The 12,432-nt window shown below is 39.8% G+C and overlaps 1 protein-coding gene across 1 annotated transcript in view; it reads left to right on the forward strand.

Annotated features, from left to right (window-relative positions):
• Positions 1–9,270: 9,270 nt before the first annotated feature.
• The window catches only part of jam3b (junctional adhesion molecule 3b), a 48,896-nt gene continuing 45,734 nt past the window's right edge, over positions 9,271–12,432 (forward strand). The window contains exon 1 of the mRNA XM_064981931.1: positions 9,271–9,385. Within this exon, the coding sequence (XP_064838003.1) occupies positions 9,301–9,385 (85 nt within the window). The 5' untranslated portion in view covers positions 9,271–9,300. The remainder of the gene's footprint in view (positions 9,386–12,432) is intronic.

A 12,432-nucleotide genomic window follows, 5' to 3' on the forward strand; every position in this document is an offset into this window, starting at 1 on the left:
GGTGTTTGGCTAAGGTATATCTAGCTAAGGTGTTTGTTATTTAAAATAAAAAACTAATCCGTGTCCTGCAGTATCGAGTCAGCTCCATCTGGCTGCACTCAGGACAGATTCCCGACTATCTGGTTGTTGGCTAAAATGTCTTGGTACTTGGTAAAGCTAATGATGCAGTAGACCTGAACAGGGTCCCCAGGACAAGTGGAAGCAAAATAGCCCCATAAAATAAAAGATCCACCACCATATTTTACCATAAGTATGAGATACTTTTCTGCATATGCTTCTGTTTTCCAACGCCAAACCCACGACTGGTATGTGTGTCCAAAGAGCTCTATTTCCATGTCATCTGACCATAGCACTACCTGGAGTTTGATAAACGGCATTGGCACTTGGATTGGAAACTGAGTTATGGTGAGGAAGTGAATGTTGTTAGCCTTCTTGGATAGGTGTCCCTTCTGAATAGCAGGAAAGACGACATGAGAGAGGGCATGCCAAAATGAGTGACCTCCTGAACTGTGCAAACAAACCCCTGGTGGGTTACAGGATGCAAGGTACCGAAAAACAGAGTGTCACGCCCTGATCTTAGTTATCTATGTTTTCAAAATTATTTTGGTTAGGTCAGGGTGTGACGAGGGTGGGTATGCTTGCTTTGTCATGTCTAGGGATTTTGTAGATCTAGAGTTTTTTGTAAGTCTAGATAATTGTAGGTCTATGGTGGCCTGAATTGGTTCCCAATCAGAGGCAGCTGTTTATCGTTGTCTCTGATTGGGGATCCTATTTAGGTTGCCATTTTCCCTTTTGGTTTCGTGGGTTCTTGTTTATGTGTAGTATGTTTGTCTTGTCATTTTGTCATTTTGTTAGTTTGTTCAGTGTTCTTCATTAGAAGAAGAATGTATGCATATCACGCTGCGCCTTGGTCTCCTCATTACAACGAACGTGACACAGCCTTAGCTGAGCAATAAAAACATAGTTTGGGACAGAATCCAATGGCTGAATATGTGCAAAGTGCTCACATCAGCAGAGAGAAATGAATCACTTGTGTTTTAACCATGCATCTGTTGCCATTATTCAATTAATATTTTCATCAACCAATTAGGGACCACTGTCATGACTACCATTACAACAGCAGAATTCCTTTAAAAAGACATTCAGCTAAAATTAGCAACATGGCACTGCTAGTATGTACCAGTAAGAAGTCATTAGGGTATTTCATATTATAGTTTAGCCAATGATAGCATATTAGCATGTTAGCATTATGTTTTGGTAACGTTGGATTTATAGCCTACTGAATTAACTTGACATTGTTGAGAAACGTTATAAAAAATCTGACTGATAAAAAAACGGATTTCACGAACAGATTATCTCCCGAATCAATATCAGCTTTTAAGATACTCTGCCTTTTTTCAGGGCATTGGAATATGTTATGTTCATGAACACAACATTTATGTAAGGTCCTTTCCGTTTACTTATAAATGGAGGAAGACCTATTTTTCATCACCACTAGCAAATTTGTCACATGCCTCAGGTTTTTCACTAAATCTAGGAGTAATGGAGAGCTCCAAGTACATCAAGGTTAATGGCCAATATATATTTTTTGTCAGTACATGGTAGTTACAAAGCCTGTCGACAGGTTTAGTGTAACCACAGTGTAGGTACACATGAATAATTGTAGAATTGTGTTTGAGCTACATTCTTTATGACTAAGTACACTAAACTCTACATATCCTGTAAGGGCAACCACATTGCAGATACCTTCCCTTCTCTTCTTTCCTGCCTTTTTAAAAAACCCACCACTCACATCACCCCGTTCAGATGACATCTTTATCCTTGTGCTTTGTGTTTCACAAGGTATATATTATTGTACCTATTGATATAAATATGCCCTGCTTTTGCTGCACTGAGGTTCTCGTAAGTAAGGGTTTGTGGATGTCTGCTTGGCTGATCTCATGTCAGCTCTTAGGGGGTGGGGGTTGACCCATCCGTTATCCCCCAGGCCCACCTTACTGACCACCTACCCAGAGTACCATCTGGCACACATCTCAGAAGAGAGAGGTCTGTTGTTTGTTTGTGTGCAAAGAACTGAAAAACGCTTGTCCGCTATTCACCTCATGAGCACATTGCGCCGTGTATGTATGATTTATTAAATAAATAATTTCTCCATCTCTACATCTTCAAAAGTGCAAATAGTTTCATATTTGGTCTGTTTTCTTTCCATCATATGCACAAACAAACAAGCAAATAACTAAGCGATGGATTCTATAACAGCTTTTCTGTTACTGTACGATCAAATCATGCTGGGATGTTTTAAAGCAGTGGAATGTGTATTCTCCTATAGCTATACATGGTATTCTATTAAGTGTTGGCCCTATTTTTTAAAGTAATCGCCTGGTTAACTATAGGTTAAATAAAATGAATGAATAAATAAATGTTTGTTTTTATTACACAATTTGCACAGCTACAAATTTTAGAGTTCTTGTTTTTCAAGTCCCAGCAGCATAACAAAATTTGTTTTGATTGGAAATAAAACAAAGTATAAAAAGGCATTTGAGAATTCCTAGTACTTAAGATGTTTTTTGTTTATCTAATTTTAGCATTGACTCGTGCTTTGTTTCCTCTAAGGTTCATGCTATATGGGTTTGCTGTGAGTATTTAGTGATAGGAAGGAGAATATCTACAGTGCTACATTAAGCAATATGTGTCTGGGAGTTGAGGGTCATTCCAAGTTAAACTGTAATGATAACAGTATGGTAGAAGCATCCTTGATATGCCCATGACAGATTTGTCGAGCACAAGAAGTGATTACTTGAGACACATCGTGTCCTCTTGGGAAAAAATGCCCTATTTATTTGATCTGAATTCTCATTTGCTTCCTATTTTTTCCCTCAATCCTTTTACCCGCTTAAGCCAGGTCCAAGTGGGAATTATAAATGAGCACGAAAGGAGGAAAATATTACAGACCATGTCAGCCAAATCATCCTTTACTGGATACGAGTATTTTTCACAAGTAGTTTCATTTCTATGCAAGATGCCTTTGCAGAGAATTTGGGTGACAAAAGCTTTCAGTTGTCCTGTCCATCACATTCTAAATATAAGACATGAAAGATCAAGGATATAAATACATTGACTGACTTGATACCCTTGTCTTCACCCTTCACCAATCAACTCTCACATTGGGCCCTGATTGCGTGCCTGCCTGCTTCCCCGGCCCCTTGTGGAGACTGAGGATCAGTCTGAGTGCTGTGAGGGCTGTGGGTTTTCAGATTTCTCTTTTGGGCGTCCTTGACTCTGATAAGGGCTCCAAATGACTAAAGCCTGTAACATTCACACATTGTAATGTAATGGCTTTGCTGCTGAACCTTGTTTTTGAAAGGACAAGACCTAGGGAACAGATATGGCCCTTTTTTATTTGATTAAACATTTCCTCTCTACTTTCTTCTTCTACTGTCTCAGAGGATTTGTTATTCAAAAATGACCTTACAAAACTACTAAGATGAGGTGTCATCTCTGGGAGCTAATGCAATTATTTAGGTCTCGTGCAAGGTTACTCACAAAACCACCTCTACACTGGGACTGTTGAATTGACTATGTGCAGTATATCATTATTTGTTTATTTGCTATGTGCCTTGAGGGATTTTAGAAACCATGATACAAGACACGATCCATCCACTTACAGTATGTACTGTACATACCTGGATGAGTACCTACCTACCAACCCATCGATCCACTTAAACCTGATATATACTCTCCTACAAGTCTTTGAGTCAAAAGCATGAATCCAAATCAAGTACTGCACAGCAGTGTAATATCAGGGAGGCCCTCTTAAAAAGAGATTTAGTCTACAGTGCAATATAAATTGCTTGCCCAAGGTGACAGAGAACCAGAAGGCTTTGCTTACGTACCATCTGGTGGCATATTTCACTGTTAGTCTACACCTGTTGTTTACGAAGCATGTGACAAATAAAATTTGATTTGATTTTCCTTGCAATAAAGAGGACAGTGAGATTCACAGTTTATAGTGCTAACGGATGAAAACATCTCAAGGTCGTGGCACCGGACCCAAATAAATATCACTGACAGACTCAGTGAACCCAGAGCGGCCGTGTAAAACAGACCACGGGAGGTAGTTTGTCTTCTGTCCGCAGCGTTTTACAACATGAGAATGTCACCGTAGCAGCAATCGAGCCAATGCCGCTCAGAGTCTAGGGGAATTATACAATGGGTGGGTCTAATCATGAATGCTGATTGGTTAAAACCGCATTCCAGCCGTGTCTATTCCACAAATTACCACCAGCTAAATCTATGACTTTAAAATGCGTTTCTCAGCCAGTCGAAATCATGAATCATTTTTCTGGATTTACTGTATTCAAAGAAATGTAAATTGAAAAAAGGTAAAGCGAAACAAAATGCAACTAGTTTGCAGTCTTTCCAGCTTCAGTTTGAAATGATTGTGTTAGCTGTGTTGTTGTTGGCTAGCTCCTCTGAACAACAGTGTCCTGACAAGAGAGCACATTTTCAATCGCAAGGGAAATCACGGATCATTAGCTCATTGTTATGGATGTATCCAAATAAATGTCATTATAAACTGGGTGGTTCGAGACCTGAATGCTGATTGGCTGACAGCCATGGTATATCAGACCATATACCATGGGTATGACAAAACATGTATTTTTACTGCTCTAATTACATTGGTAACCAGTTTATAATAGCAATAACGCACCTCGTGGGTTTGTGATATATTGCCAATATACCACGGCTAAGGACTGTGTCCAGGCACTCCACTTTGCGTATCCATGGCATATTGGCCATTTACCACACCCCCTCCAGCCTTATTGCTTACTTATACAACAGCTGGGTTTAATCCTGAATGCTGATTGATCAAAACCACATTCCAGTTGGTGTCTATTCAACAAGTTGCCACTGGCTAAATCTATGACATTAAAATGCCTATTTACTGTTCCATTTGACTGCGTAATCCACTGTCTCATCAACCCAGCCAGGCAATTAATAAACTTGATCTCCACTATAAAAAGCATCTTGACATTATCTCACATCTATTTTAGACTAACATTTCATTTTCAAAAGTGGAGATTTGTATAAACCTTGCTGTCTGTCTCTCCTACATTTGCAACATTGTTTCAATATTCAAATTTGATCTCCAGTTGTCCCATAGTAATGAACTTGTCGGGACGAGACAGACTCAGCCAGGCAAAATCATGAATCAGCTGGCATCATTTTTATGGATATATACAAAAACAAGTCAATTGAAAAAAGGTCAAACGAAGATTTGCAGTCTTTCCAGCTTCATTTTGAAGTGATTGTGTTACTGTAGCTGTGTTTTTGGCTAGCTCCTCTGAACAGTATCCTGATGAGTGAGCAAATGTTCTATGCCAGGCGAAATCGCGCCTCATTAGCTCATTGTTATGGATGTATCTAAATAAATGTCACTAGAAAACAAGCTTAAACAAATGCAGCTACTTTGTAGCAAACAGCTACTTTGCTGTTATTCTGGGCGCACTTTTTGATGTAACTGTAAGTTAGCGGTAGTTGGCTAGCTAGCAAGCAAGTAATAAGAACGTTGCTAGCCAGTATGGCAATGGAACATTTTGAACGAACGACAGAACAAAAAGACTGAACGACTGGGTCGCGTCTCTAGCAACCCTAGATTTGTGTCGGGACTATATCTCGTGGAAGGATGAAATAATATGAATAAATTAATCAATATAACGTTTTTAATGAAAATATGTCAATCATTATTGGAATATGTTGGTAACCCGTTGTATAAAAGTGATAATGCTCTCGAAGCCAGTGTCTGGAGGATATACTGGCAAGGTTTGAAGGCCCTCAATGAATATCACCTCCAAACACTGCCTTCTTTGGCATTATCACTTAACTAGAAAACAGCTTAAACAAATGGAAATGCAGCTACTGTTGTTATTCTGGCTGCACTGTTTGACGTGACTGTGTAAATTAGCCGTAGCTGGCTAGCTAGCAAGCAAGGGATAAGAACGTTGCCAGCCAGTATGGTAATAGAACATTTAGAACGAATGATTGGGTTGTGTCCATACATACAGAACAAAAAGACAGAACGACTGGGTTGTGTCCATAGATAAGAAAAAAAAACTGAACGACTGGGTCGTGTCTCCAGCAACCCTACATTTGTGTCCGGACTATATCTTGTGGAACAATTAAATAGTATGAACAAATTAATAAAAATAATGTTTTTAATGAAAACATGTCAATCATTATTTGAATAACTTGGTAACCCGTTGTATAAAAGTTATAATGCCCTCGAAGCCGGTGTTTGGACGATATATTGGCATGGTTTGCCAGCCCTGGGGCCTAACAACACCTTTGCCAATATATCCTCCAAACACCTGCTTCTCAGGCACTATCACTTAAAAGTAAACTAAGAGTCTTGTGATATATGAAAACAGCAGCGCACACTCTGGAAAATGTGATTAAGATTTAGATCAGATAAATTTGCATATTAATCCTTCAAATTGCATCTTTGCATTTCTCTACAAAAGGGGAAGAGAGCATAGACATGATGTCAGAGTTATATTTACTTAGCTACGTAAGCCAGAGGACCGAACCAAAATGGTGGTTCAGATGGCTCAGTTAGTTGGAACATGGTGCTTACAACACCAGGGTTGTGGGTTTGGTTGTGGCGGCAGTAAAAATGGGGGAGAATCGATCTGGCAACTGGAGGGCTGTAGGATTCAGATCCTAACAATCCTCTACCGTTGAGCACAACTGTAAATCGCTCCAGATAAGCATCTGCTAATGGCCATATCATTTTTTATTATTATTACTTAGATGGAGTTGGAAAGGAAGATACATAGAGACATGTAACCATCCCTCATGATGGTTGTTACAACGTCGAACAGTAGCATCTAACCTGATGCAATACACATCGCAACATCAATGGAGAAGATATAATCAAACTAAATAGCAATTGTGTACACCTTCATGGGAGGACATTCATTTTGAAACTTTGTAAATTTCCGTTCCACTTTCCCCCGACCTTGCTGACGGCCACATAAGTGACGCAGAGCAACATCCTCGGGTATATAAAAAATACAATACATCTGTATGTTTAGGGAAGGATGCGACAGACAGATGGGTTTCAAGGCAAGATGGGTTTCAAGGCAAAATCTTGAGGAAAAAAATATTCAAACATGAAAGTCAACATTTCGCTCTTCCTCACTCCGTTTCTATATGTCCGTTCTGCTAAAACATACCCTGAAAGAGCAAGCTGGAAATAAGAATGATGACCGTGAATACAATGTGGGCTCAGAGCCAAAAGCTTGGACTTAAAGTTGGTGGTTGAAGATATCCCTCTAGTGGTGTGGGGGCTGTGCTTTGGCAAAGTGGGTGTGGTTATATTCCTCCTGTTTGGCCCTGTCCGGGGGTATCATCGGATGGGGCCACAGTGTCTCCTGACCCCTCTTGTCTCAGCCTCCAATATTTATGCTGCAGTAGTTTATGTGTCGGGGGGCTAGGGTCAGTTTGTTATATCTGGAGTACTTCTCCTGTCTTATCCGGTGTCCTGTGTGAATTTAAGTATGCTCGCTCTAATTCTCTCTTTCTCTCGGAGGACCTGAGCCCTAGGACCATGCCTCAGGACTACCTGGCATGATGACTCCTTGCTGTCCCCAGTCCACCTGGCCGTGCTGCTGCTCCAGTTTCAACTGTTCTCTATGGAATCCTGACCTGTTTACCGGATGTGCTACCTGTCCCAAACCTGCTGTTTTCAACTCTCTAGAGACAGCAGGAGTGGTAAAGATACTCTTAATGATCGGCTATGAAAAGCCAACTGACATTTACTCCTGAGGTGCTGAATTTCTGCACCCTCGACAACTACTGTGATTATTGTTATTCGACCATGCTGGTCATTTATGAACATTTGAACATCTTGGCCATGTTCTGTTATAATCTCCACCCGGCACAGCGAGAAGAGGACTGGTCACCCCTCACCCCCCTGGTTCCTCTCTAAGTTTCTTCCTAGGTTTTGGCCTTTCTAGGGAGTTTTTCCTAGCCACCGTGCTTCTACACCTGCATTGCTTGCTGTTTGGGGATTTAGGCTGGGTTTCTGTACAGCACTTTGAGATATCAGCTGATGTACGAACGGCTATATAAATACATTTGATTTGATGGCCAAGGAGAAATTCTGTCATCTTAAGTGCTGAAAGTAAATCTGAGAATTCAGGATGTCTATAAAGCGCCTCTATCATTCAAAGGACAAAAGAAAAACAATGGAAACAAAAGAGGCTGTTACATATTGTTTGTGCATGGAAGGGGAAAGGGGCTTTAAGGGTTACTTTCCTCCACTGTATGTCAAACTATAAAGTCTGGTGCATCAGGTGCATATTGGGAATGCGTTTTACATTTGAGCTCTATTCACTGTGTGTGGACCTTGATAACATAGAACACATTTAAACTACTAGTAAAACGACCATTGTCCCCTTTTATGTACTTACATAGTTGTCTGATATTGAAAAACCATAAGAACTGTAAATCATTAGGGAGAAGACACCATGACAACGCGAAAAGCGTAATGCAATGAACAGTATTTCCCCCCCTCCAGTTATCAATACAACGCACATTTAATAATATGTAATTGTCATAAAATTGCAAGCAACATATTTGGGCCACACACATTAGTGTGGACTTTCTAGTAGACACGATTCCAATGGTTGGCTTAGCTATATAAAAGCAATAACGATTGCGTGCATAATCAATTGAGATTGACAGAGATAAATAGCTGATTCTTTCAAGCCTGATCTGCCCGATGACACAGCTGTGGGGTTCTCTTTAAATGCAGTTACAACGGACAGGATTAGGCCAGTAAAAAGAGCCTCCAATCAATGCTAATTAATCCCTTGTTTACTCTACACAATTTGAATAGTCAACAAAACATACCAAAGGCCATTTGTTTTAGGAAGGATGCCAATTGAGTGTTCTATTTTTAAGAATGGAATTTGTCTGGATATCTGACATACAAAGCCTACTCTGAAAATCAATTTAAAAAAAAAATAGATTTGTAAATGTTATCATAATTGCACAGGACAGAATGTTGTCTGGGTAAAATGGGTAGCCTAATACAGTAGTCCCCGATCAGAGATTCGAGCTGACTGGTCCACGGTTGTAAAACGTCTGGTCCTCCCACATCTTGTCAACCATACATTCTTGACTGTGTGAGTGATGCTATCGGTAGCCATGGAAACCCGATACAATAGATTCATTCCCCCTGCCTCTCTCCCTGGCCAGTCCTCTCCATCCATTGAAAAGCTCTTGACTTTGCGCATGTACGGCCAAACTGAACATTGCATCGACTCCAAGATGGCGTTAACACGTCTGGCTTGCATTCTGGTCCTCCTCTCAACTCACTGTAAGTAAATACATGAGGACTTTATTTCCCTAGCCTATTGCCGTTGCTGAGACATTCTGGACGAGACATTCTGGACGTGACACCCGCTTGTGTCAGTTGAAATTAGCTACTTTGTTATTTGCGAGACGTGACCTGCGTAAGGATATAAGTGATCATTTCTGATCCAACTCTCTCAGTAAGCTAGCTATAGCCAGACAGCTATTTTGTTATTAATAGATGATGTTCTGATTTAAATGGAGATATATTAAATTATAAAGTAGGCAATCGAAGATCAGAATTAAGAAATGGTTTGGTAACACTAGAGCCTCAAACCCTGTTGTGTTGGCTCGTTGGAATGTTTGATCTATCCGAAGCCGGACAGTGCAGTTTGGTATTTGGAAGTATGTCTAGTTTATCGAACTCTTCAGAGATATAAACCTTTCGTAAACTGCTCTACATACAGTTAGCATGTTTTAATTGGCTACAAACTTTACATTATGAAATAATAAGAAGAGATACAATGTATCCGTTAATTTAGAGGCTTGTTTTTTAAAAGGGGATGAGTCGAGTCCCCCTTTAGTCTGTCTCCTTACTTTCAAAAGTGTTCGACTGTAAATACATCTATACATGTATTATTATCTAAGAAATAAGTATTTGATATAAATATACGTTTGCTTAAACGTTTTTAACGTGTTTGAATTGTGGTTGATAAAAGTTCAGACTCGCAGTATTCAGTGATGCGAGATAACGGTTTTTTCCATTGGGGAATAAAGACAGACAGTCCGCGGGAGGAGCCTATCTGAAAGCAGCAGGCAGCTCGCTTTGTCAGCGTTGAGAACTCTTTGAAGAGCGGTTCTAAAATGTAGATTTTGTAACTTTTTATTAGCCATTTCAGATTAAGCGATTTGTCTCGGCATGTAAACAGTTATTGTTTTGGTTTGACCCTAATTAAAACATGAAATAACTATTAGAACTGTTTACAATTTGGCCAGATGCAGAGACAAATCATTAAGCTATGTTGCTGGAAGAGTATGATGCAATTTGTTCACATGAAGCGCTCCCTCGTGTTTAACTCATGCATACTCAGATCCTTCTCAGAAAGAATGTTTAATCATTATGTTGACATTTCAGAGATACATTTGTATCAACTTCCACAATTGCTGATGTCATTGACATGCTAAATTAAACGAAATAGAACTCTGAATAATTAAATAAAAACTTGAATTGTTCCCAAATGTTTCCTAATAGCCCATAGCAGGTGCTATAGCTTACCTCATATAAACATTGTAATGAGAATTTGAATCAATAAATTAAGGCTACTGATATACACAACAAATAAGGCTAGATTATAGCAGGATCTTACAGCACCACATGATGGACTTGTGGTGGTCATTTGCTTTAGGGTTTAACTGTTTTTCCTGTAATGCTAAGCATGTATTGAATCGTTCTTGAAGAGAGACACACAGAACAAAAGGAGGCACAGACCTGTGTACCTTCAGCCCCTCTGGTCATCCAAGTGTGTGGACTGGCTTAATTATCTGTGTATTTAAATATGGATAGCAAGAAGGCTGCTTCCAAAGATGGTGCTGGTCTTTCAATGTCGCCCTGGATTTAGACCTACTGAGAATCTGATTTAGTGTGTTTGAAGCCATGTTGCCTATTATTTTACAGCTTACCCAGTTGTTATTGTCTGAAGGCTATATACTATAGTTAGAGCTGGTTAACCTTGATTGTTGTTGGATAGATTGTTACCACTGAATTACAGTTCTGAAAGAAAAACATAATTCACAATTTGAGGAAAATAACTTGAATCAGCTTTGTACATTTAAACACCTGTTACTATTTAATTTGATTTGATTGCCTAAATGTACAAATCTATTTGACCTCTTTTGTTATGCACATTCTTTTGTTGGTTTTAGGCTAATTCGTCGTTGGCTTGTTTTTTGTCATAATTTGAATGTATTTTGAATAGGTATGAGAGAGATGTACAGGTTTTTTAATAAGACGTTGGGCCACCACGAGCCGCCAGAACAGCTTCAGTGCGCCTTGGCATAGATTCTACAAGTACACTATATATACAAAAGTATGTGGACACCCCTTCAAATTAGTGGATTCAGCTATTTCAGCCACACCGTTGCTGACATGTGTATAAAACTGAGGACACCACCATGCAATCTCCATAGACAAACATTGCAATAGAATGGCCTTACTGAAGAGTTCAGTGACTTTCAACTTGGCACCGTCATAGGATGCCACCTTTCCAACAAGTCAGTTCGTCAAAATTCTGCCCTGCTAGTGCTGCCCCAGTCAACTGTAAGTGCTGTTATTGTAAAGTGGAAACATCTAGGAGCAACAATGGCTCAGCCGCAAAGTGGTAGGCCACACAAGCTCACAGAACGGGACCACCGAGTGCTGAAGCGCGTAGGGGGGACCAACTCCATATTAATGCCCATGAATTTGGAATGAGATGTTCATCGAGCAGGTGTCCACATACATTTGGTCATGTAGTGTATCTGAAACTCTATTGGAGGGATGCGACGCCATTCTTCCACAAGGAATTCCATCTTCTGGTGATTTGTCGATGGTGGCCGGAAACGCTGTCTCAGGCGCCGCTCCAGAATAAGTGTTCAATTGGGTTGAGATCCTGTCAAGACTGAGAAGTGCCAAGAAATACCTAGGATAGGATAAGTAATCCTCCCCCCCTTAGATGATTTAGATGCACTATTGTAAAGTGGCTGTTCCACTGGATGTCAGAAGGTGAATTCACCAATTTGTAAGTCGCTCTGGATAAGAGCGTCTGCTAAATGACTTAAATGTAAATGTAAATATGTGGGAGCTTGACAGTGCTCAAAGTGGAACAGTACCAAGCCAATATAAACCAAGCCAATATTCTTTGATTTTTATTTGGACTTGCGTGTATTGTTTTGTATTGTTAGGTATTACTGCACAGTTGGAGCTAGGAACATCAGAATTTCGCTACACCCACGACAACATCTGCAAAATATGTGTATGCAATCAATACAATTTGATTTGATTAATATTAAGATATTTCCTTAATAGTCTTAGAA

This window comes from Oncorhynchus masou, chromosome 12, assembly GCF_036934945.1.
Source record: "Oncorhynchus masou masou isolate Uvic2021 chromosome 12, UVic_Omas_1.1, whole genome shotgun sequence".
NCBI classification, from domain to species: domain Eukaryota; kingdom Metazoa; phylum Chordata; class Actinopteri; order Salmoniformes; family Salmonidae; genus Oncorhynchus; species Oncorhynchus masou.